The following is a 27,543-nucleotide window of genomic DNA, read 5'->3' as shown; positions in this document are numbered from 1 at the left end:
TTTTTCTGCACTTCTGCTGAAGCCCCCAAAAAAGTGGACTGTGGTGGTTGCTTTTGTGATGGGTGTACCTTTTACTTAAAATTGAATGAAACTATTTTCAGAGAAGCTAAAGAGCCATCAGATGATAACTTACAGTCATAGTTTACCTGAGCCAAATGAAAAACTCCATCTCTTAATTAACTGAGCCATCCAGTCCCCAAAAGCTTGTGTTCTCCGCATTTGCTTTTGTGCCATTAATTTAGATAAAAGCACCTATGCATATGGTCTTACCACCATTTGTATAAATCTGAATAAATATCTATGTTATCTAGTGTATTTATCTTGATTTCACATAAAACAAATTCCTGGTATTATATCTTACCAAAATAGGATAAAAATCCATATATTTTTATTAAAGTACATACATAAAAGCCTTTGGCTATCAGTGTTTTAGCCAGGAAAGTGCCTAACAGGTGTGCCCCCTGTATACAACTCTAGGTCGTATCTGTGTACTTAGTGACAAAAATAGTATTTATCACTTATTCTTGCTAGCATAGATGAGCCAATATGACTATGGCAGAAAGTGAGATGGTTTCTCTCCTCCACCCCCACTCATCAAATGAATTACATTTCAATTTGTAGAATCTTTTTTGCTGGTGATTATGTATGAGGCATAGACACTGTTTGACTTTTAGCCCCCAGACTGAAACTTTGTAGTTGTAAATTTAACAAAGTGACTATTGAAGTGACTGAGACAAAACAGATGCTCGTGGATGCCATTTTTACTGAATTGGACACACGTGGAAGGAAAAAAAAAAGGAAGCCAGATGAACTCTTTTTCAATTTACTTAAGAGTTCAGGTCATTTGCGTAACAAAGTAAGACTGGCAAAAGACATGTAATTTTCTCTGTGTGTAGCTTTGTATGCATTCTTTATTTGAAGGATGTGCTCATCTTGCAAGACTGCAAAAAACTGTCCAAAACAGGCCTTTTACAAGGAAAGTTAGCATTAAGGTGCAGTAGCTCAGTTGCGTATTTATATGAAATGTGAGGTAGGTGTTGCTTCAGGGACCACAACATGTGAATTCAGGAGTCAGAGAAGGAAGAGGTAAAGGGAAACAAGTTGTAGTACAGCTGAAAGATAAGAACACTTAAACAAAGAAGCCTACCTTTTGAAGACTAGTTGGGTTCAATTGTGTTTTGTCAATTATTTTTATTGCAACCTAGAAGAAAAAAGTTTATGATCAGTATTTCCAGTTTAGATGTGATTTGTCTGTAACATGGTTACAGTTGTTTAGTCTTAGAAATGCAAGGCATGAAATCAGATCAAGAAGATTTCACAGATATAGTTTTATTAATAAAACACTCTGAATAAACGTATTTGGAACAAAATGACTCCTAAAGAAAATAAAAGTAGGCTTCAGTTCTGTTGGACATATTGGACAAATCAGACAAAAACAGCACTTAATGGTATTACAGCAGAGGAAAGTTCAAATGGTAGGAAGTAAGATGTATTGCAATGCAATTTAAATACTAAATACTGTATTGCAGGGAAATAATTTTCCTCTAGATTATAATCTTATAAAATGATACCTATATACCGGCAAACTGTGAAAATGTTTTAAAAGCAAAGTTTCATAGCAAATTACAGGTACTGCTACACAAACTTCACAGCAGTTAAATTGACCTTTGGCCATTCACTGAAGAACTATGTGCTCAGCGTTAGTATTCTATTAATGTTATTCCCTTCTTGGTAAGAAGAGAAATGGCATCTTATATATAACAAAGAAATGAACTACACGGCACCAACATTCATTCTTTTATCAGGTTTCCATCTTCTCTGTAAATATTGCACAAAAATTTTGAACCAATTAATTCTTAAAAACTGAAATGTAAGAGTTCAAGAAACTGATCAAACGAAAATTCAGTGCCAAGGCTGCCACACACTATAAGACATGACAGGTTTCAGAGTAGCAGCCGTGTTAGTCTGTATCCGCAAAAAGAAAAGGAGTACTCGTGGCACCTTAGAGACTAACAAATTTATTTGAGCATAAGCTTTCGTGAGCTACTGCTCACTTCATCGGAAGACATGAAAGGATCTCTAAATCAAGAGCGGGCAGGGAAGTAAGGAAGGGGAGACGCTGTGTTTCAACTGAGCTACAAAATAGGTTAGACAACTTCTTATGACTAAAAAGAGCCCATTTATAGAAATTATCAGATCAGACCCAAGGTCCATCTAGTCTTGTATCCTGTTCCCCAATGATGGCCAGTACTAGATGCTCCAGAGAAAGGTGTATGAAACCCACAACAGGCAGATGTTTCATTGAGCTGCCTACAATGATACCAGGTCCCTTCTCCAAGTTAAATTTAGGACCTTGTAAGGTATATGAATAGGGTCTTACCAAATTCAGTGCCATGAAAAATGCATCACGGACCATGAAATCTGGTCTTCCCCCGTGAAATCTGGTCCTTTGTGTGCTTTTACCCTATATTATACAGATTTCACGGGCGAGACCAGCATTTCTCAAATTGGGTGTCCTGACCCAAAAGGGAGTTACGGGGGAGTCACAAGGTTATTTTAGGGGGTCGCAGTATTGCCACCCTTACTTCTGCACTGCCTTCAGAGCTGGATGGCTGTGCGCCGAGCACCCAGCTCTGAAGGCAGCGCCCCAGCAGCAGCAGTGCAGAAGTAAGGGTTACAATACCATGCCATGCCACCCTTACTTCTGCGCTGCTGCCTTCAGAGCTAGGCAGCCAGAGAGTGGCAGCTGCTGACTTGAGGGCCCAGCTCTGCAGGGAGCAGCGCAGAAGTAAGGGTGGCAATACCATACCATGCCATCCTTACTGCGCTACTGCTGGCAGCTTCTCCGCCTTCAGAGCTGAGCTCCCAGCCAGCAGCTGCTGCTCTCCAGCTGCCCAGCACTGGATGCAGTGCCACTGCCAGCAGCTGCACAGAAGTAAGGGTAGAGTACCACAACACACACCGCCCCCCCCCCTCCACTTTTAAGTCAGGATCGCTACAATTACAACACTGAAATTTCAGATTTAAATACCTGAAATAATTAAATTTATTATTTTTAAAATCCTGTGGCCATGAAATAGACCAAAGTGGACCATGAATTTGGTACGGCCCTATGTATGAATAGCGTACATTTTTCCTACAGTCTTCATTATTTTCTATTTATCAACACAACTTCATTTGCCATCATGTTCCTCATTCTTCACCAGTCCTCTCTGGTCTTTACTAACCAAATAAGATTGTGTCAGCTGCAAATTTTGCTACTTCAAGGCTCACTACCTTTCCAAATAATTTAATATATACAACACTGATCCTAGTGCAGAACCATGAGGTACCCCACCGTTTTGCCATGAAAACTGGCCACTGGATGCTATTCTGTTTCCTGTCACCTCATCAATTTTTGATCCATAACAATACTTTGTCAAAGAAACTAAGTAGTCATGCGGAGAGAGGCAATCTCTTGTGAGGTACCCTCTCAAATGCCTTTTGACAGTCTAAAATTGTCAACTTAATTTCCTTTATCCACTATTTTACTGACACATTTGAAGAATTGTAATAGATTAGTGTGACTGTTTTCCTTTGCAGAAGCAGTAATGGTTAGATTTAGATACGATGACTTCCAGGTGTTCACTATTCTATTTTTAATTACTATTTTAACCAGTTTGCCAGGAACAGATGTACAGCTCACTGGTCTAATTCCCCAGATCACTTCTCAAGACCTTATTTTAATCATAGGTAAAACATTTGCTACCCTCAAACTCTCTGGCAAAGCAGCCGTTTCAGTAAAACACTGCATATTTCTGTTCGTGGCTCAGCCACTTCATACTTAGGCTTCTTCAGAACTCTTGAATGTGTACCATCTGAGCCTGGAGACTTACTGATTTTTAAATCATCAATTTGTTCCAACATCTCTTCTTCTGACACCTTAGTCTTGGAGAGTACCTCATCTTTACTGCCAGAAAAGAGCAGTTCCAAGGTAGGTATCTCGCCAATATCCTCTGCAGCAAAGATCAATGAGTCACTTAGCTTTCCAGCAATGTCCTTATTTTCCTAATTGCTCCCCTTAACCCACTGACTTCTTCACAGGCTTCCTGCTTCTGACAAAGAATCTCTTGTTTATTTAAATACACTTAAGACTTCAACATTGTGAAAAAGATTCTGGATTCCAACAACACACCCTTTTCTACCATGCCAATTTATACACCTTTTACAGTTCTCAAAGGGAGATTATTGTCCAACAGCAGAAGTGCCCACCTTTATGCTTTTACATGTTTAAATATCTGAGTTATCAAAGAGAGAAATGCACAAATGCAGGTTACCATGAATAAATTAACCAACTGAAAGTAAATGGTGTGAATATGAGAGGGCAGATGTACAACATGGGTTTATGTGGGTAAGGCTAGCTCAAACTGGTCTAAGTTCACAACCATTAAAGTTTAACAGGAAGGCTGAATAAGGAAGAGATGCAATAACAGTACTCCTTAAATTCATGTATAAAGAGTATAGCTGTAGTCACTCCCTTGGAAGAGAGAGGAGTGTTTGGAGACTGCAGACGCATGTAGGCTGCAGTTGCTCCATGGGAGGACAGAGCAGTGAAACTGGCAGACCCAGAGAAGGGAGGAAGAGCCAGAAGGTTAGGACAGGGCTCAGAGGAATGCAGCAAGGTATGGGTGGAACATACCTTGACTGCTGACTAGAGGGTCCCAGAGCAGGAACCCAGAGTAGAGGGTGAACCCAGGTTCCCCAACCAGTCACTGTGGAAGTAGCACCAGTGGGGTAGTGCATAGGAAAACTGCCTGAGCCTGTCTGGGAGATTTCCTTTCCAGCCCCCAATTGGAAGGGGAACCACGACAGTGACCTAGCCGGAGGGGTGAGTCACGAAGAGGCCGCAGCAGCTCCTGGAGCGAAAGAGGGGCTGCAGACAAAGACAGAGGAGGAGGGACAGCTTGCAACTGTGGGGAGAGGTGTCAACCTGGTGGGTTCTCCCCCAGAACGGCCAGCAGGAGGTGCTATATCTGCAGTGGGTAGAGCATCCTGTCACAGACATTCCAAGCCCAAATCTATTCTAGCTATCTATTGTAAAATAAAACTATTTACAAAATGCTGAAGGACGCAGCAAATTCTGTGGACACTGAAGCGTTCGCTCTTAGATCACAGGAAGTCCAAAGGAACTGGAGAAGCGCTTGGTCCACACCGCCCTTTATATCCTAAGTTCAGAGCATGAGGCCGAGGGTCCAAAGGACACTGCTAGCAATAATCTTCATGCCTCAGGTACACAAAGCACATGAGTATCCATAGTGGAATAAACATAGAGACCAGCACTTAAAGAACCACCTTCACTATCAGAGAAGCCATTATATACAGACATAGGCCTGAACTCTGAAGTTCAGAACCAGATCAGCATCTCAATATTCCCACAGTTCAAGAGTGTTCAGATTCAAGTTTGTTCTGAGCCTCTTTCTATATGTAAGACAGTGGTAAGCTGTCACCAGTAGACTACAAAAAAGCATTTTAACGTTGGGGGGGATTGGGTAGTACATTCCACTACAGAGTATGCTGTGAAAAACCAAAGTTCAGTTTCACTACCATTTTCTGGGGTTAAATTCTATTATGAAATCTTGAAACATCCCTTTTAGAAAAAAAACCCTACAAACACACTGAGTAATAAGTCTCTCTCCTTTGATTCATTACCTTGCATGGGATCAAGACATATTTTTATCTTCACATCATATCAGTCAAATTACACTTGTCTAGATAAAAAGGTTATTTACACCTTGAGACCTCTTTTGGATACAGACTGGAGGCACAGTGATCCACCTGTAGATTGGATTACTTTAACATGTTGTACATGGTGCTGGCCCCTCAAGACCACCTGGAAATGGCACAGAATGCAGATGTCTGATTAAGTGGTGCTTCCTGCAGGAAGCAGATCAAATTTGTTCTCTGACATGAACTAGGTTCCAATTAGTTTCTGGGTGGCATTTAAAGATACTTGATTCTACCTATAAAGACTCAACGGATTTGGGTCCTGTAAACTAAGTCCACCTCTCACCTCTATACACATGGCACTACTGCCACCAAAGAAAGCTCTCTGATACCAGTAAACTGGCAGGATTTGGCTTGCCAGTCATCAGTAAACATCAATTTCACCGGACACACAAATCAACAAAAAAATCCAACAGTAAAAGTCAGCAAGTGCAGCCTCCCATACACCTAGTGTATGCAGGGATCCAGTGAAACCAGCCCAGTAGCTGTGTAGAGCGCTCTCTGTAGCTCCATTGTCACAGCCTCTCACTCACTCACAACCAAGAGTAGAGGGCCCATCCCTGGGCAGGAGCCATTCAGCAGTGGGGTGGCGGTCCCTGCAGCTGGGGGCTCCTCCTCCTCGTGGCCCTGATTGGGGATCTCTGCTCTGCTGGGCCAGGACTTCAACCTCCCCCAGACCTTGCACCCAGGGGTTATCTCGGGTCCTTTGGCTGAGCTGAAAGCCCTTTGCAACCCTACTGTCACCACCACCACCCTAATCCTACACCCCCTTAATTTCCCGCAACTGTGAAAATTAAAAAAGTGAAAAATAAACACAAAGATAAAAATCAATATGAATGATCAAAATTACAAAAAACGATAAAAACCAAATTCTGCCACTCCTAGATACAGCTGACATCCTGGGGAAGAGATAAAACCCTCGTCTTACCTGTTATACTAAGTATGGTTGACAAAACATCAGCCAACCCTTCAGAATGTAGACTCTTGATACCTATGATACAAAGCCGACTTGCAAGAATTCCAAACATCGTGGTCAATGTTGAAGGAGTGTTGTAGATCTTATACCATTACTTTTGAATATCAGCCATGCTCTCTCATATGTCAGAAAGGAATCACGGTGAGGTTACCAGAGTGGAGATGAACTTTTCCAAATATCCTCTTTTTCTTTCTCAGAACCACGCAAACACTAAGCCTTGAGATAAAAGATCCCTCCAGTGTACCCGAAACAAGGGAGACCTCTTTGCTGAAATGACTCGGTTGGGACAACATTGCCTCTTTGGCCAAGGGGTGCCACTAAGATTACTATTGTTTTCTCCCTCTTGATCTAATGACTAATCCTCAATAAAAGAAGGAAGCAATGGAAAAAGCATATGAGAACTCTGGTGCCGGGACTAAGACAGGACATCTGTTGCTTTGACCCTTGGGTCCTTCTGATGGGCAAAAATTTGAGAACCTTGAAACTGAAGGGAAGCAAACCAGGACTGCCACTGGAGAGCCAAATGTTCTTGTTAGGTTTGTGGAAATCTGCAGAAAAACCCTCCACCTTGTTTGGTCTATCTTCCTCCTGCTGCTCCAGTCTTCAATGACATTTAAACTTCCCAGGTTCTTTCTACTCAGGAGAAGCTGCAGTTGTGCCTCCCTCTGAAGACAGAGCCTTACAAGCAAGCAAGTTGTGGCAGACATTTCTCCATTACACTAACAACCAACCATTATTCATGGTGGGAAGCAGCGCTATACTGCATCACCCTAAGCTCCAGACATCTACAATGGGCCTCCTCTCTCTTTTGAAACCCACGATCATAGGATTGTTCTAGTTTCCTGAATGGGTATTGCAACCTTCTAGGCTGGCCCTCAGTCATGACGACTATTTTCTGTAAATCTGCTGCCCCACAGGTACCAGTGGAGTGAGTTCAGTACTACTCCTAGGTGTTGGACATTTGATACTGGACAAGATAAAACTTGGTATAGAAAAAAGTTCTGAAGAAGTCTCATGTGAGCCTGGGTCCACTGAAGGGAACACACACATGACCCCATCATTTCCAGAAACAACATAACAAATGGATAGTGACGTTCCTCTGAAACTGCTAACCACTCAAACTAGTGTTCTTAGTTTTCCCTCTCTCTCCTGAGACATAAATACTTACCTGTACCATCACAATTTTAGTCCCAAATGTCGAATCTTCCATGGAGGAGTCAATTGGCTCTTTTCCTGATTGAGGACAAAGCCATTCTTCTCCAGAGTCTGGAATGCTCATGGAGAGTTTTCTTCTGCTATGTCTTTGGATTGTACCCTGATCAAATGGTTGTCTAGGAGGAGATAGAAATGGATCCCTTCCTCCCTGATGGCTGCTACAACAAGGAGCATCTTCATAAATACTCTGGGAACAGAACCAAAACAAAGCAAAGGGCAAAAACCTACACTGAGAACATGGTCATTCCAAAATAAAACAAATTTCTCCTGTTGAATTGTCAGATGGGAGTAAGGAGAGCTTGCTTTAAATAGGGATACTGCCTACGTTTGGTGCCCAAGCAGGTACAAGTATATTTTAATTTTGACTTTTCTGCTAAACTATTGAGGTATTCCAATTTGAAACTTCTGATCCTAGCAGTTTTCTTTGCAATTAGGAGAGAATGAAGTACAGGCCTGGGCTCTATTGTTCCACTTCACAGCAGATGACAGATACCATTATAATTCTGATTCTTTCCTTGATTGGATGCTGATCAAGATGGGATTCACACTCTGGGACCTGCTGGTATTAACATTTTCAAAAGCACATATGTCATTTAAATGACAAGTGCCTAAGTCACTTCTAAAAATGGTACTTGGAAGCTGACATCATCCAAGTCCCTTAGATGCTTTTGAAAATGTTTACCCTCAGTTTTATTTTGAGCTCTTTAGAATATGGTTTATTATGGTCTGTTGTACTTGTACAGTTAGTTGAAAAGTCTCTATAGCATTTTAGTAACTAATTTCAGCTTGTACTTTTTTCATGAATGAGTAGTTTTTTCCCTTTTAGTTCTTGAGTCATTATGAGGTAGTTGGGGGCTTTTTAAAATACAGAACTCAAGTACACAGAGGTATTTTCACTGTGGCAATAAAACTTTACACACAATGTTAAAACTCTATGGAAGAGGATGATTCAAAAGTAAATTAGCTTTTAAAGTAAAATTTTTACCCCTCATACTAGGAATCAGGATTTCTCAGTGCATATCTCACTGACAGCAAGAGGGCACAGCACAACCAACAGCACATAATGCTGATTATTCTTGAAGTTCAGAAACATCACTGACCAAAACAGTGGTACATGACCACAAAAATAGCTGTACTATCTCTCAAAAAAACCTCTGAGCAATACCTTTGGGGAGGACATTCAGATCGATGATTATCCATGCAGTAGGATGATGAATTCTCATATTTATATGCAAAAAGAAAAGGAGTACTAGTGGTACCTTAGAGACTAACCAATTTATTTGAGCATAAGCTTTCATGAGCTACAGCTCACTTCATCGGATGCATTCAGTGGAAAATATAATGAGGAGATTTATATACACACATAATAACAGAACGCCACTAGCCATCACCTTCAGCCCCCAACTAAAACCGCTCCAACGCATCATCAAGGATCTACAATCTATCCTGAAGGACGACCCATCACTCTCACAAATCTTGGGAGACAGGCCAGTCCTTCCCTACAGACAGCCCCCCAACCTGAAGCAAATACTCACCAGCAACCACACACCACACAACAGAACCACTAACCCAGGAACCTATCCTTGCAACAAAGCCCGTTGCCAACTCTGTCCACATATCTATTCAGGGGACACCATCATAGGGCCTAATCACATCAGCCACTCTGTCAGAGGCTCGTTCACCTGCACATCTACCAATGTGATATATACCATCATGTGCCAGCAATGCCCCTCTGCCATGTACATTGGTCAAACTGGACAGTCTCTACGTAAAAAAATAAATGGACACAAATCAGACGTCAAGAATTATAACATTCATAAACCAGTCGGAGAACACTTCAATCTCTTTGGTAACTCGATTACAGGCCTAAAAGTTGCAATTCTTCAACAAAAAAACAGTCAAAACCAGACTCCAACGAGAGACTGCTGAATTGGAATTAATTTGCAAACTGGATACAATTAACTTAGGCTTGAATAGAGACTGGGAGTGGATGGGTCATTACACAAAGTAAAACTATTTCCCCATGTTTATTTCCCCCACCCCCACTGCTCCTCAGACGTTCCCGTTAACTGCTGGAAATGGCCCACCTTGATTATCACTACAAAAGGTTTTCTCCACCCCTCGCCGCTCTCCTGCTGGTAATAGCTCATTTTAAGTGATCACTCTCCTTACAGTGTGTATGATAACACCCATTTTTTCATGTTGTGTGTATATAAATCTCCTCACTGTATTTTCCACTGAATGCATCTGATGAAGTGAGCTGTAGCTCACGAAAGCTTATGCTCAAATAAATTGGTTAGTCTCTACAGTGCCACTAGTACTCCTTTTCTTTTTGCGAATACAGACTAACACGGCTGCTACTCTGAAACCTGCCATATTTATATGTTGTCTTTCCTCCAGAAATAGTTCGAAGTACTTTATACGCTACTCTTACAAGAGCATACCTCTTAAGTGTCCCTCATTTTGAGAGATGCCATTTATTTTAGTCTCCAAATTACGTAAATTCCACACAAATATGATGGTCCCTCACTTTTACTGTTGAAAGTTATTTTCTTCAGAAATGTAACATCATGAAACTGAGGTTAAACAAAAGATTTACACCAAAGGGAAAAAGGTATCCTCTGTTTTGGGTCTTTGTCACATGTTACATCCCACCTCTGGAGTCCATGTCATTCACATTCTCTAAACCATATTTAACAGAAAATTGCAATACTACACAACAGCTTAGCACACAAAATAATGAATATTATTAATGCAAAGTGAATTTAAGTAGTCAGAATGTAATTACCCAAATTGGAAGTCAGGACACCAGCATTATTCTGGAGATAGGTGGTGGATGGGTCAACCATGGCCCATTCTAGAGATGACACACCTCCATTGCCTCCAGTACCATTGGTTCTGTATTGACTCAGGTATGGAAACGCCACCTATTAAATCCCCAGTACTACTGCATTCAGCAACTTAGTTTTCCTTGTAGATCTTGGCCAATAGGGTCACTTCAACCTCATAATGCCCAAGTTCATTCCAAACCCATCAATTTAAGTCAACAAGAAGTGCTGAAAAGGAAAAGTCTTTACCCTGCAGTAGATTGAAACTAGCTATTGATAACGAAGGTACAGCAACAAGAAACACCTTCTATAGCAAATAAATTGTTTACTAGTAAGAATATAATTTATTTCCACAGAAAGGAACTGTCAGATGTAAATTACAACTTATTAACTGTATTGCAGTAGCACCTAGGAAACTAGTTATGGGTCAGGGCTCAATTGTGCAAGACACTGTGCAAACACACAAAGACTCCCTGCTTCAAAGAGCTTATAAGTGCTATATATTCTGCCTCTGTTTGCATATGCAAAGGAATTCTCCTAGCAAATTTCAATATTATTCATTTACTTAACAGATACTTCAGAACACACCCTTGACTTTTAGGCTGTAAAGTAGTGGTAATCCCAACTCTCCTCTACCGCTGTGAGACTTGGATGTCCTATACAGGGCCGGCTCCAAGCACCAGCTTCGCAAGCAGGTGCTTGGGGCGGCATTCGGAATCAGGCGGCAGTCCACGTCCTGCGGCAGCAATTCGGCGGCAGCTTTGCCGCTCTTCTGGGAGCAGCGGCAATTCAGCGGCGACTGCTTGGGGCAGCAAAATTGGTAGAGCCACCCCATGTCCTATAGAAAACACCTGAAAAACCTGGAATGCCAGCACTAGCACTTTCTTCAGAAGATCCTCAACATAAAGTGGGAGGATCGCCGCACTAACACCAGTGTCCTCACAGAGGCCAACATCTTCAGTGCTGAGGCCCGGATCATCCAGCACCAGCTGAGGTGGAGCGGGCACTGTGTGTGCATTACTGAAATACACTTACCAAAACAATTGCTGTACACCCAGCTCACCAAAGGGGAAAGGAAACGGGGAGGTCAAAAGAAACACTTTAAAGACACCCTCAAGATAAACATCAAGAGATGTGGCTTTGACGCCACACGCTGCAAGGCAGTAGCCCGGGATAGGGATAACTGGTGAAGACCTGTCAGAGAAGGAATGTCCACTTGAGGAGAATTGCCTTGCCCTGGTCACAGAAAAATGCCAGATGACTGTCACCCAGCAATCATGGCCAACACCACCTGCAACGTCTGCCAACGAGCCTGTGGCAACAATCAGACTCCTCAGTCACCATAAAAAATAAAACTTGTGAAAGAAATCACCCTCAACCTTGAAGAATTGCCAAAGACGACAACTTGCTAACAAACATTTCTTAAAGATCCAGTATAAAACAGGCCCTTTTTAATAAACAGCATTTTGTATACATCACTAAAAGCCAAGAATTTAGTTTTCTATATTTTTGTTTTCAACATTTCACTTTCCAGCAAATGCATAGAAGTTTTGGGGGTTTATCCATTTCTCTCTAACGAAAAATGCCATGTTATTCTTGGATTCCACATAGCGCTATTTAAAGAGCACTTTCAGAACTAGTGCAATAGAGCATGCTTTACAGAGTTAACAAAAGCATTTTACCTCTCTGCCAGTAAGGATGTGCCTAGCCAACTTTACTTTTGCAAAATTCCCCTTTCCAATCGTTTTAAGAAGTCTGTAATTTCCAATATGAGGTTGCTCATCTGCACAGGAAGCTATAGAATTTCTACAGCGAGCTCCAGAGCGCCCAGTTCGTGAGGAAACTTCTTGACGTCCTTCTCCATGAGAGGTGTGCTGTGATAAAGATAACACATGTGTAAGATAAAGTGTTAAATAAAACAAGTGCATCAATTACAAAAACGAAGTTCTGAAGCATTACATATCGCTGAGTAATTAACCTGAACTGGAGAAATTTCTGTTTTACAGCAATCTACAATTACACATTTTGGGTGTCACTAGTATATCTGATCCACACACTCTCTCTTTCCCTATGGGCCTATATGGCAGCAGTTAGAGGCGACTCTGATTGACTTCAGTATTGATTCAACACCGCTGTTTAAGGGTTCAACTCTAAGAGGTGCTGAACTCCCACAAAATCCACTGAATAAAGTATTAGGTACAAAGGCTCAGTACTTTTTAGGATTTTGACATAATCAGCCTATGGTCTGATGCTGTATGGAATACATGAGACACTTATAATATTGGTATCAATAATATCCTACCATCGTAATGAACCTTACCAGATATGCCATGTAAGATATCAGTGTAAAAGTTTAATTCGCTAAATATAATAATCACATTTATATGTATGTATCATCTTTGTATTGTAAGCTATAAATATGTATTGTATATTTGTACTTCAAATATGTGCTGTGTTTCTGGGTGACATGCCCCAGACAGATTGGCATCAGCACTATCTAGCCTGCTTGATGGCCTATCAAAGGCAATCGGCCATACAATGAACTCATTGAGAGAAGGCAGGGATTACACCTATGAGTCAGCCGGATAGTAGGGACAAGTCTGTACAGGGAACTGCAAGTGCCCATGTGCTGTGAGTTTGTTTGGGACAAAGGAAGTACAAGCCACATGGCAAAGGATATAAAAGGCAGCTGCATCTTCTCAATTTTGTCTTCAATCCTGTGCCTCACCTCTGGAGTAACTTCATTACATACAAACTGAAGCTCTGAACAAAGACTGAATGATCCAAGCTTTGGATGTGTTCCAGAGGGACTTTCGAGCCAGCAAACTCACCAATACTGTTAAGAATCTGATATATGGACCCTGAAGTTTCATGTATGTATCTGACCGCTTTGATAATTTAACAACTCTCTCCTTGTTCTTTTCTTTTCTAATAAACCTTTAGTTTTAGATACTAAAGGATTGGCTGGCAGTGTGGTATTTTGGGAAAGATCCAAACTAATATTGACCTGGTAATGTGGCTGGCCCTTTGGTGTTTAGAAGAACCTTTTGTAATAGTGAGCAGAGTTGTAAATAACTTCTCACTTTACTGAACCTAGGTGTTGATCGGGAACTAGAGAACTGGAATGCAGTAAAGGGGGTTGTGTGATTTCTTTTTTCAGCTTCTTGATAACTAGTGTGGGGGACCAGGAGAATAGTTTGTGACCGGTTGGTGAATCTAACAGTACTCATCTCCAATTTGCAAGAATCTGCTCTCCTTTTTGCAGCCTGCTCTGACCTTGCATTTTCCGTGGGGGCTACCCTAGACACCCTGGGTCACATAAGGAAGGATGGGGTTGCTCTAAAGAAACTGTTCCACAGGCTGAGTTTGCTGCCTCCTCAAAGTGTTTTTTAAAATGTTCCCAAACAAGATCTAGTTGGAGGAAAAAAAAAAACGGAAAACTATTTGTTGAATTTTTTTTTTTAACCCTTTTGTCAACTTTCTGATTATTTGTATCCTGAACTCACTTGTATTATAGCACTTTCTCATGGCAAGGAGCCAACAGTATATATCATTTGTTAACTGTTAGCTGAATGTAAAACCTTCAAGCTATTTTCTGCTAACAAAAACTTTGCTATAACAGAAATGCTGCAATGCCAACAGAAATACATTTTTGTATAGCCACAAACTTTAGAAAGAGAACTTCAAGTATCCTGGAAAATAACCCCTAATAGAGTTTAACTGTCAAATCCTATCATGGTGGTATTTGTTTCAAGGCCTTTGGATCAACTGCTCATTCTGAAGTAGTACTAGTGTTAGCATGTATCCAAGAAGTCTATATGGGAAAGGAGGATTCAATGCATTTGAGTAATCAGTCTGTTCAATTTAGTGCCATGGGAATTGACTGCCTCTGTCCTCTTGCACAGTTGCCAATTTTAGACAAACCCCTGAATTACATTTCTCAGACAAGACTGAAACCAGTGAGCTTTTGCTGGGAGCATCTACCACAGCAGGGTAAGGTGGAAGAGAATCTGGGTTTTGGTCCCAATTCTCTCCTCCTTCCCACCATATGGTCTCACTTGGATGCATAAAATAATATGGGTCCCCTTGTGTTGTCTGAATTAATTTGGTATATCAAGTCAATAACAGGTATTTTGTGAGGAGGTGAAACCTCTTTCCATGCTTCTCCCCCCATCTCTTTTTCATATATGATTTAAAGGAAACTCTATAAAACAAAGCCTTATTATGACTTCCTTGTTTTTGTTCTCCCTTCATTCCTTTTCCTGAGGATGGATTGATTTTAATCACTGAGTTTAATAATTATTTAAATCAGCAAGCAGGAAACCTTGACTTAAATCATCAATTTTAATATTATTTTGCATTTGTACTTTTTTTTAGTTATTTTCCTAAAGCCAGGTTACCATTAAAACATGTTGATTTGTAACTAAACATAGTCTTTACAATAAATTCAGTACTACTTTTGGCTAACCAAAAGGGTATATCTATATATATTTATTTAATTTAATGATATAAATTAACATACATTCAGTCTTAATATTTGAATAGTTAGAAAATATAAATGATGCATATGCATATATATACACACACACACACAAATGTGTAATATATATTACACATTATTTGTGTTGAGCAGCATTTGAATGGAAATTGGAATTCAAAGAAACATGCACAAAAACAGCATTTCAGAATTATCAGTTAAATAAAACTACTTTAATATATTGAATACATAAGAAAAAAGTTCATCAAAACACATTTCTCATTTAAGATTGATTATCTGTAGTCAATTGAACTGTTTCTGGGTCACGTTCTTCAGGATTTTAGAACTAACAGATTTCATCTTCGTATGCCTCGTTTTGATTTACGGATTCAAAGAAGAAAACAAAGTTTTTCTGCTTTTTTGACTCCCAATTGGACTCTCAACTTTGATAGACTAGTCCTTGAACTGAACTAGTAGAATAAACTGAGAAGAAAATATTCTCTTTGCACCTACAAAATAGGCTACTGCTATCAAAAGCTGGTTTAGCACTTGAACACACTCTGGATCCAGATGCTTAACCACTAACTTCCACCAGTTCAGGGGTCTGACTGTGTTTAAAATTTTGGCAAATATATACTGCTTGGATTTTTTTTACATTTTATTTTAATGATTGATTGTAGACAATTTAGGATTTAACACAGGCTGCCATAATTTCAGATTTAATAAGTTTATTTTTTAAATTAAAATGTATTTAAATTAAAAAATCCTTTAAAAAAATCAATTTGTATCCACCCAGTTTTTCCTACTCTCCACTTACCCAATATTTTTCTGTATCCTCCATACTGTCCCTCAACCCCCAGGACGTTCACCATACACACCTTTCACACTTGGGTATCTAAACACTGTCCCCAACCGCAAGTATTTCTTGCCACCTAGCTCGTGTCCGTTCCGCTCTCATTTCACTGTTGGTGCTGCCCATCTCAACCTCCAAAGTGGATCCCAGTCACCTCTTCCTTCAATTCCTCACTCTGCTTGCAGCTTCTACTACTCTTCTAGCTGGGGACAGCCTAAAACCAGTGCCCCAGCAATCCTCACTGATCTGGAAGAATCACAACAGCAGAATTCTATTTCGCTCCAAGTTCAGCTATGTGCACGAGATCACAAATGGACTGCAGGCGTGACAAGGTTGCAAATGCTCAAGTGTCAGTTGCAACGAAAAATGCTTCACAGATTTTTAAGGACAGAAGGGATCACTGTGATCTAGTCTGATCTACATAACACATGCCATAACCCTTCTCTGAATTAACTCATACTTCAAGTCCAAAACCAGTGGTTGAACTAGAGCATCTCTTAGAAAAACATCCAATCTTGATTAAAAATCTCCAGTGATGGAGAATCCATCACAACCCATGGTAAGATGTTCCAATGGTTAATTGCGTTCACTATTAAAAACCTGTGTCTTATTTCTAGTCTCAATTTGTCTAGCCTCAACTTCCAGCTCTTGGATCTTGTTATACCTTTGTCTGTTAGATTTAAGAGCTCTCTATTACCAGATTTCTGGTCCCCTTGTAAGTACTGATCAAGTCATCCCTTACTTTTCTCTTTTTATAGGCTAAACAGATTGAATTCCTTGAGTCTTTCACCATAAGGTATGCTTTTCAATCTTTTAATCATTCTCGTGGCTCTTCTCTGAATCCTCTCCAATTTATCGACATCCTTCTTCATTGTGAACACCAGAACTGGATACAATATTCCACCAGTGCCAAATATAGAGGTAATATAACCTCAATACTCCTACTCGATAACCCTATATATACACATGCAAGAATTGCATTAGCCCTTTCGGCCATTGCATCACATTGGGAGCAGTTTATGTTCTGCTGATTAGCCACAAAGACGCCCCGCATCTTTTATAGTCACTGTTTCTGGAGAACGGCATTGCCCATCCTGTAAGTAAAGGACAAAAAAATGCAGGCCAAGGTGACTGATCTTACTTTTGGCCGTATTGAAAAGCATATTGTTAGCCTGAGCCTAGTTTACCAAGCATCCTAGATTGCTCCGTATCAGTGACCTTTTCTCTTCGTTATTTACCAGTCTCCCAATCTTTGCAATATCTACAAACTTTATTGGTAATGATTTTACATCTTCTTTCAGCTCATTGATAAAAACATTAAATAATGTAGGGCCAAAAAACTGATACTTGTGGGGTGCCATTATAAACATGTGCTCAATACTGATTCCCTCTTTAAATTTATATTTTGAGACCTGTCATTAGAGAAGTTTTTAATCTATTTAATGTATGCAATGCTGATTTTGAATCCTTCCAGTTTTCTAATCATGTCATGAAATTCCAAGTCAAATGCCTTATACAGATATCTAACTATATCACATCAGCCAACCTGTAATCTCATTTTAAAAAATCTAGTTTGACAAGTTCTATTTTTCATAACCCTCTGCTTACAGGCATTACGTGTTACTGTCCTTCAATCCTTCATTAATTGAGTCCTATCTGAGACAGTCCATCATTTTGTCTGGGACCAATTCAGGCCTATAATTAGCTGGGTTGTTCCAGAGGACAGAAAGAAAGCCAGTGTTCCAAGACTTACTGAAAACCAACAGTAATGGTCCACTAAACTCATCAGCCAACACTTTCAAAACTCTTGGATGCAAGTTGTCTAGAGCGGCTGATTTTAAGAGTGGCTGCTATATAATTAAGAAGGATGTTATTGTTGGCATAGAAAAGTGTTTAACATCATATGACATGAATACATCATCTGGCTTTTTCTCAAATACAGAACAGAAATACTTATAGAACACTTCTACCTTTTCTGCATTATTTCTGAGAATTCTACCATTTCCATCTAGTAACGAACCAAAACGATTGTTAGACTTCCTTTTGCTCCTAATATATTTAAGAAACTCTTTATTGTCCTTAATTCTGCAGGTCACAGATGTCCTTTTGCTTCCCTTATCAATTTTCTACAATTCCTAGCTTATATTCACTGCTTTCACTCTCCCCGTTTAGATATATCTCTCAATGTATCAATTTCCCCTTTTTTATACCTGCTTTCACTTCCCCTCCTAAGACAAGCTGTGTTTTTCTAACCTGTGTATCCTCTCTCAATGGTACTTTCTGGACATGTAGTAAAATGTTCTTATACAGTGCCCAATATACCATTCTCAATTTTCTATTTATATTCTCTCCCCCCAACTGATTTGGCTCAACTGTTTTCAGCTTTGTGAAACTGACCCATTTGCAGCACCAGGTATATTCACATTAGTGGCTTGGAATTATTCTGTTTGCACATAAAAAAGGCAATCAAATCAATCACAGAACTAAAATTAGTGGTTGCTTAAGTGCAAGTGATTAATTCTTCTCTCTCACCACCAAGATCAGTCCTAATATGGAATTCCCCTGGGTGGGATGCAAGGGATTCCTGAGTTAGGAAACTTAGTCCTGAGGGAATTCTGCACCAAAAAAAATAAAAATTCTGCACACAATATTTTAAAATTCTACAATTTTTATTGGTCAGTAAATAAATGTGGAGGCTCCAGCATGGCAGCGGGGAGCACAGGCCACCGGCTGTACAGAAGTGGGAGACCACCCTGTAGCCTCCCCGCTCCCACGACACCGACTCAGCAGTTAGGCTGCACCCGATCCTGACACAGCGCAAGGGCCAGGCTTGCTCCATAAACACCCGAGGGCCCTGCCCCCCTGTGCCAGGCACACCAGGTGTGGGCAGGCAGGCTCAGCCCAGCAGGATCCAAGAGTGGAGGGGGATCCAGGGTGGGGTGAGTGGGTTCTGTGTGGGGCAATCTGAGTGCAGGTGGCTCAGAGGGTACCAGATGCAGGGGGGATCAGGATGCACAGGGGTTCATTGTGGGGTTCCAGGTGAAGGGACAATGGGACTCTGCAGAAGGGTCCAGATTAAGGTGGCTGTGTCTCAGAAAAAGTGTCTGGGGGGTATGTGGCTCAGCAGGGGGGTCTGGATGTGGGGGCTCAGTGGTATTGGGGAGTGGGGCTTGATGGAGTGAGGATCTGGATGCAGCTGGTTGGGGCTCAGTGTGTTGCGGGTCCAGGTGCAGGGAGGGTAGGGCTCATCACCATGGGGGTTCAAGTGCAAGGGCCTCAGTGGGGGATGGTCTGGGTGCAAAGGTCTGGATGCAGAGCGGTTAGGGCTCAGTGGGAGGGAGTGGTACGGGGGGGGCCCCTCGGAATGCAGGGGGTGAGGATCAGTGGGGCAAAGGTTCAGGGGCGGGTGACTTGGTGGAAGGATTCTGGGTGCAAGGGGTGAGGCTTGGTGTAGGGAGTCTGTGTGTGGGGGATCCGGGTGCACAGGGGTTGGGAAGATGGAGGAGCAGCTCCCCATACAGTGACTCCTTCCCTGCTCCTCCTCCTCCTCTCCCCCCTCCCCCCCGTGGCTGAAGAGCAATGGGGGCAAGAAGCGGGGAGGGTACGGAGTTTCCTGCAGCTGGAGGAGGTTTCTGGAGGTGGGTCTAACCCAGACCCAGCCACTCCTTGCAGGGGAAGAGCAATTTCTTTCGTCTCCTGCCTCTAGCCCAGAACTAGCAGCTGAGCCGGTGCAGGGTAGGAGCCACTGGCTGGAGAGTCCTCAGCTCCCTCACCCCTCAGTGATTGACCTCTCTGCCGGCTGCTTTGGGCACCTGAAACAACATGCCCATGCTGGTGGGGAGGGGCAGGTGATCACTCTTGCGACTTCCCTGTGAAAAAGTCATTTTTCTGCGGGGAAGAAAAGAAATCTGTGGGGAACATGAATTCTGCACAGACATAATGGTGCAGAATTCCCCCACAAGTAAAAAATGACATCTATAACTTTTTCTATAAATTCCAGCATGAGATCCGCTTCTACTTGTGAAACTGATGGTAGAGCAGAGGGCCTGACACTGTACAGGTAAAATGCAAAAGGCAGGGATATCAATTACCAAAGAATTCTGTTCCTATGCATCCTTTCAGAGCTGTAAAATGCTAAACAATTAAATAAGTCCCCCTCTCATATGAAAGGGTAATTATTCCTCTATTCTATCTTCCTGAAGTATCGGATTTACACTAGCTTTCATTTTCTCAACTAGGGCAATTTTCCACACAGCAACTTCGATGAACTTGCTAAATTAGGATGCAAATTTTTTTAAAGAGGGATGATGCAGCAGCATATTGAGAGTAGATGAAGCCTCATTAATTGTGATGGTGACAAAAGCCACCCTTTAAGTTATAATTCTTACTACTTCTATCATCAAATCACCTTTTTAAAAAAAGTCAACGTTTATGGCGACTCAGTATGAGTTCCTATGAAAATACACTTTTTGTATTAAATTTGAGTGTATGATTACTATTTTTTTTTAATAGCCCAAGCCTCCACACCCTGGTTGAAGAGGAGGTTTTCATGTACTCTGTCAATGCATGTAGCAGAAGTCATCAGGGCAGCACAAGGTGACAGACAAAGTTCCTTCTGCTACACTGGGTCTCCTCCACATGTCGAAAAAAAGACAAGAAATCTCCTACCATCTATTCAAAGCATTCCCAAAGGAGCAGAGGTGTGGTACAGAGAGTAATTGATCCAGAAAGTCATGCTTGTTCAGGAAAGCTTGGGGAAGCTGAGAAGCAAGAGAAGTAGTACAGTATCTCCTATCCTGCTAATGGAGTTACCCACTTCCCCTGGCAAGCAGCATAGCTCAAAAGCTGCTTTCCTGATCAACAGGTTTCAGAGTAACAGCCGTGTTAGTCTGTATTCGTAAAAAGAAAAGGAGTACTTGTGGCACCTTAGAGACTAACCAGTTTATTTGAGCATAAGCTTTCGTGAGCTACAGCTCACTTCATCGGATGCATAGCATATCGTGGAAACTGGTTTCATGGTCTCTGTGTGTATATAATGTCTTCTGCAGTTTCCACGATATGCTATGCATCCGATGAAGTGAGCTGTAGCTCACGAAAGCTCATGCTCAAATAAACTGGTTAGTCTCTAAGGTGCCACAAGTACTCCTTTTCTTTTTCCTGATCAACTGCTTCAACACATTGTTAACCCATCAGCACAAGCAGATTCTCAGTTCCCTCCCACACAGCTTATCCTTAGAGAAGCTTTTGTTTTTTTTCACAGGCAGAGTCCCAACCTAATACATGCAGTTCTGCCCACTGGTTTTCATCTAATAAGGGCTTCTGTAACAGCCCCAGCCTTCTAACAGGAAGCAAAGGGCAGGCTGGGGCCATTTAATAACTTTTAAAGTCACAAATAAAACATTAATATTTTAACCCCATCTAGGGTTTTATTAGCAATTAACCTTTTTTTAAATGACTGGTGGGTTAAATATGTGGAAACAGTTTAAAAAAATCTAAGGCTCTTCTACGACACTTACCACAGCAGAGTGTCACCAAAATGACTTATCCTCGCATCATGGTCAGTTAAGGAACAACTGCATTGTCCTACAGATAGCAAACTGAGGCAGAGAGAGACTGACTAACCAGAGAACACACAGGAAGTCTGTAGCACAGCCAGTATTAAAATGTATCTCCTGAATTCCAGTTCAGTGCCCTTATCACAAAACTATCCCTTTTTCCATGTCTTGATACATGCAGTACCCTAATCCAAAGTCTTAATCTTTAAGGTGCTCTTGCACAGAGGTGGTTATCTTAGAAGCCACCTCTCCATTTCCAACCCAGGAAGACAGTTTTACTCCATGGGGATTCTGACTTCAGGAAGACATTTAAGGAGGAGGTGCACAGGACCTCGCAGTTGTGAAACACCTTACTGCAAGAGATCCGATTGAGCCTAAGCTTTCAGAACACAATGCAAAACCCACCTTTTCGCAAAAGCCTTCCCCCAGTGAAGAGACGACATCCTTTCTCAAGGCCAGATAATGATAAGCATGAAGAGAAAAAAGATAAAAGAGAAGAAGGAAAAAAGGAAAAAGCAAATGAAGCATGGAGGAGCACACAGTTGACATTCCTTTGGACAATGTTAGCTCTACATTACATCTAAATATTCAGAGCTTAGACACCCCGATGGGTGCATCAGGAACACTCAAGACAGAGAGGATGATTAGATTCATTAATTAGTAAGATTTCAGAGTTAAATATAGTACTCTAGGAAGTTGCTAACAGAGCTGGGAAAACCTGGGGTAAATGGAATTTTATTATAAATTCTTCCAGTGGGCATAATGTATTAAACAGACTACACACAGGGTTTGAAAAAAACACGTACGTGCTCACTCAGGCTTTCTATGAAGCTTTGTTGAGAGGGAGGTCAATTATATCAATTTCTGCAGAACCAAAACTGTCTTTTAAAAAATTGAAGTCTCTAGCTCATGTGGTTATGACGACAGCCTTCCACATAGCAAGCAAACATAAGCCAATATATAGTGCTGTCTTCCAACGTCTGTAGACATCTCCATTGCCTCTGCAGTCACCCATAGCTTTGTGCTACAGCGAAGTAAAGTGACCTGACTTATCAATGTTTATGGCTGCTATATAGAACCCTCTGGAAAGTAATGGAGCCAATAAGAATCCTGTCAATTTAACGAGCTGCACCATGTGTGCTTTTTTAAATTTCAATGGAAAAACGTTAAAAATCCCATTCCCTGCAGTGTTTATAATTCAAACATCATGCAAATATTTGAGAAATTAAGTAAAACCAAGAAACTGACAAGTTTTTTTCATTGTCCACGCCCGGACACAGAATGCAAACATAACATATTGGATGTCTGAAATTCAGTTTCATAGTAACCTAGTGTTATTTCTAATACAGGTGAAGTAGAATTTATTTAATTTCCCATTACCATTTAATAAGTCACATTATCAAGTTACTAGAAATATTAGAGCACCATAAGGTATTTAAGACCAGGTTCACTCCCCTCATTCACACTGAGTAGTAGTACCTTACTTCACACATAATCCAATTGACATTTATGGGACTATGCATAGTACTATTCAACACGAGTAAGGACTTGGGACAGAATCTGGCCCCTAGAGCATTAGCAGAAGTACACAGTTTTACTCCTGAGGGCATTCTGTGCCAAATAAAAATTCTGCACACATTTTAAAATTCTGCAAATTTTATTTGTCAAATGTGGAGGCTCCAGCATGGCACTGGGGAGCACATGCCACTGACCGTACAGAGGTGGAATATCACTGTGCAGTTCCTCCCTGGGACGTGGAGTCAGTGGTGAGGCTGCACCCAATCCTGACACAGCGCAAGGACTGGGCCTGCCCCAGAAACACCCCAGGGCCCCGCCCCTCCATGTGGGTAGGCAGGCTCAGCAAGGCAGGATCCAAGTTTGGAGGGGCTTAGTGTAGGGGGATAGAGATGTGGGTTGAGAGGGTTCTGTGTGGGGCAATCTAGGTGTGGGCAGCTCAGTGGAGGATCTGGGTACGGGGGGGATCTGGATGCATAGGGTCTTGTTGGGGGGTTCTGGATGCAACGGTAATGGGACTCTGAAGGAAGGTCTAGGTGAAGGTGGTTGTGGCTCAGCATGGTGGGGTCTGGGCGTGGGGAGCTCACTGTAGGGTCCAGCTGCTGGGGGGAATGGGGCTCAGTGGAGTTGGGATCCAGATGCAGCTGGTTGGGGCTCAGTGGGGTGCGGATCCAGATGTGGGTGGCTCGTCGGGATGGTGCACGGGGAGTGGGGCTCATTGGGGGGGAGGTTCTGAGTGAAGGGGGGGGATGAAGCTCAGTGGGAAGGTCTAGGTATGAGGGGGTCTGGATGCTCAGGGGCTGGGCAGACGGGGGAGCAGCTCCCTGTACAGGGATCCCTCCTCCTGCAGCTGAGGAGCAATGGGTGCAGGAAGCGGGGGGGGGGGGGGTGAGGGGGGTGGGAGGGGAGGGAAGGAGTTTGCAGAGCTTCCTGAAGCTGGAGGAGAAATGTGGGGGTGTGTCTGACCTGATCCCGGATGCCATGCAGGGGAAGAGGAAGTCCTGTGCTCCCCAGCCCAGCCGCGACTAGCAGTTGAGCCTGGCGCAGGGAGGAGCCACCAGCAGGGTCTTCCCCAGTCCAGCCTCCTGCCCTACAGTGATTAACCTCTCTACTGGCTGCCCTGAGCACCAGAAACATACTTCTGGGGAAGGTCACATGACCGCTCGTCATTTCCCTTTGCTTCCTCGTCAGAAAGTCATTTTTCTGCATGGAAGCAAAGAAATATGTGGGGGACATAAATTCTCCACACGCGCAGTGGCGCAGAATTCCCCCAGGAGTAATAGTTTATACATGTGCCATCACACCATTATGGTCAATGTGATCAAATAGAGCATATAAAAGTTAGGGCAGAATTTGACTAAAGAAGTGGATAAAGGAACCTTCTATCACTAAACCATAAGCATTTGGTTCCAAGTCGGAGTCTTGCTCTCAAAAAAAAACAATTTATTGTGAAAATACAGTGTTACGGCCTCAGACAGATAACCTTCTGCCATTTGTCCAACTAGTATGACACTCAATGAAATTGACTGGCCAGTTAAACAAGGTCACACTTGCCAAACAACAATCAGTTTAAAAAAAAAAAAAAAAGGATTGAGAAATTAATCTTTAGTACAAATAGCCTAGACATCATGACACATACCCCTAATTCCCCTGGGAGGGAAACAATTGAATTGGGGACACACCCACTTAGTCAAATGTGACAGAGCCCCAAAACACTGCATTCAGTAGACATGCGAAGGCTAACAACACTGACTGGCCAACAACAGGATGTGTGATGCCCTGCCATATGTGGCAAAGAAATTTCCATCCCTCAAATGTTTTGTGTTAGCTCTGCATGAGAAATACTAATAACTGTGTTGGACAAAAAGAGTTCTGTTGACAGAAGCTCAGTGACAAAGCTGGTGATCATAACACCAAAGATCCAGAACTGGGAATAATTTGCTAGTTAAGGCTCAATAACCATAGACAAAAGACAAATTGCTCTTGTAGGGCAATAGGCTACTAAGAGTGCTGCTGCTACTCTGCCTCGGAGACCCCTTCCGGTGTAGTCACATCGCTGGTTTTTCTCAGTTCCAACAGACACAGCAAATGATCAGTGAGAGCCATACTCCATATACTATATGAAAATAGAAGTGTATTTTGTTGTCTAGTGCTAATCACAGGTTACAAAACCCAATATAGGAATCCTGTTTAATACAAAATACACCCAAGTGTGGAAGCGTTTAGAAAATAAAGTTTAAGGCACTTGATATTCACATATCTGGATTTTAAATTTATCATTTTCCAAGTAATATTTGCTTTATTTACTGACCAAAATGAATATTTACTAACATCGTCACTGGAGAGTAATAGCTGAAGAGGAGCAAGCCACATTCTACTCTGCATCATCAATAAAATTGCCAACTAAGTTGGTTCCAGAATCATCATTGTTAGTAATTATGTATGAAACGAAAAGGACCCAGACACCAGGTCAAGCTTGCAGTTAGAAAATCCTTGTTTAGACTTTTAATCCTGCAGGAATAAATCTGATATAAAAGCTTAGATATACAACGGCACAACAAGATGCCATTTTAGAAGACACATGCTTTGACCCATAAATATACTTATTAAATTGGACCTCAAGAGATTGATTTAAATGAAACTAAGGGTGCTCAGCACCCCTCAAAATCAACCCCTACATGCATATATAGTCTATTAAGTATATCTCCATTGCACTTCAACTTCTACAGATTTAAGTGGCGGACATACTCCACTCTAAACAGAACAAGGTATTCTCCCATCCTCAAAAGAAGCTTGATTAGGCTTGGTTAGGCTACACCAGCAACTTATGTTGGTACCTGTATGCTGCTCAGAGGTGTGGAAAATCCACACCCCTGAACGATGTAGTTATACTGACCTAACCCCTGGCCTAGACAGTGCTATACTGACAGGAGGGCTTCTCCTGTCGACTTAGCTACCAACTCTCGGCAATGGAATATCTATATGCACAGGAGAAACCCTTCCGTCGGCGTAGGTGGCATCTTCACTAAGTGCTACAGCAGCGCAGCTACAGCTGTTGCAGTGCTTTAAGTGTAGACAAGCCCTTAGTCCTCCCATTTTTGTGCCAGCACAGTCCCAGAACGATGTGGTATTTGACCAAGCATGGGAGGAAGTAGCGAAAACATATGCTATTGTGAGAAACAGGGGATGTAGAGGGACACTTACCTCCAATCTTAGCCAGAATTATCTATGCTTGCACCACTCTCGATTTTTAGTCAATGAGAAGTTGTTTGGTTTCTTTGCAAGATTTCTGGGTCAAGCTAGAGGGGTACAGTTTTCTTTTAGTTGTTTGTGAATGTGGTGTAAAACAGAAAGAATGGAAACCACTTAATCAAAATGCAAAAATGTATTTTGTGAAACTCATCCCAAAAAAGGTATTTTAGCCGTGCCACAACATCCAATTAACTTGGGAGATACAGATTACATCAGAGATTCTCACACTGTGGTCCATGGACCACCAGTGGTCCACAAGCTACATTCAGGTGGTCCGCAGATAGTTCCCTCTAAGGTGCGCGCCTGGACAGCCTCAAAAGAGACAATGAAGGGCCACCCACCAAATTAGTGGAGCCGCACAGGCATGGCTCCACTAATTAGGTGCCTGGACCCTGGAGAAGACACACATGTAAGGTGAAGTGGTGTCCTTTGGGGGAATAGAGGGTAGATGGGAGGGGGCAGTGGGATGAAAAGAGGGGGTGGGGGGGTATTTGGGACGTGTAGGGCTGCAGCGTCCAGAGAAAGAGGTGACTTTCCCCAGCTCCAGGGCTGCGGCTGCCAGGGAGAGACCCCCCCCACTCCTTCCCAGCCCCAACTCAGGGGCTGCCACGGCAGGGGAGAGAGGGAGAGACCCTCCTCCTTCCCAGCCCCAGCTCAGGGGCTGCCACGGCAGGGGAGAGAGGGCATATCCATCGCTTTAGAAAGGTAAGACTACTGATATTAAAATATGAGTTGTGTGCTTTTATTTGCAGAACAAAAAAATATTAAGGGTTTTTTTTATATAGCGCTTTTATCCAAAGTGCTTTACAATAGTTAGCTAACGGTACAAACAACATTTGGAAATATAATTAAGTGGTCCGCCAAGGCCCTCAGCAATTTTCAAGTGGTCCGCAAAAAAAAAGTTCGAGAACCATTGGATTAGATGATTCAGGGTAGTTCAAACTGGCATGTCACATGCCTAACTTTAACATGTCAAACTATTAACTCTTAGTACACTGCAAGAATAGTCAAATATATTAGATGTAGTCCAGAAGTACAATGCTGTATTTAAAGGTATCTCAATTACTAAAAAATCCAAAGGAGTGTATTTCACACTCTTAATTTAAATT

General features: G+C 41.9%; 1 protein-coding gene across 8 annotated transcripts in view; it reads right to left on the bottom strand.

The window, feature by feature from the left end:
* The window catches only part of MARK3 (microtubule affinity regulating kinase 3), a 108,725-nt gene that overhangs the window by 71,620 nt on the left and 9,562 nt on the right, over positions 1-27,543 (bottom strand). For 4 of the 8 annotated variants that reach the window (XM_037901010.2, XM_037901013.2, XM_037901011.2 and 1 more), the window contains exons 2-4: positions 22,073-22,111; positions 12,465-12,656; positions 1,148-1,201 (exon numbers count right to left, since the gene is read on the bottom strand). In XM_037901010.2, coding sequence (XP_037756938.1) covers positions 1,148-1,201; positions 12,465-12,656; positions 22,073-22,111 — 285 coding nt within the window. The remainder of the gene's footprint in view (positions 1-1,147; positions 1,202-12,464; positions 12,657-22,072; positions 22,112-27,543) is intronic. The other 4 variants (XM_037901012.2, XM_043550231.1, XM_043550232.1 and 1 more) reach the window with 2 other exon arrangements.

Source organism: Chelonia mydas, chromosome 6 (genome assembly GCF_015237465.2).
Source record: "Chelonia mydas isolate rCheMyd1 chromosome 6, rCheMyd1.pri.v2, whole genome shotgun sequence".
Lineage (NCBI taxonomy): Eukaryota > Metazoa > Chordata > Testudines > Cheloniidae > Chelonia > Chelonia mydas.
This window is presented reverse-complemented; position numbering and strand designations above follow the sequence as displayed.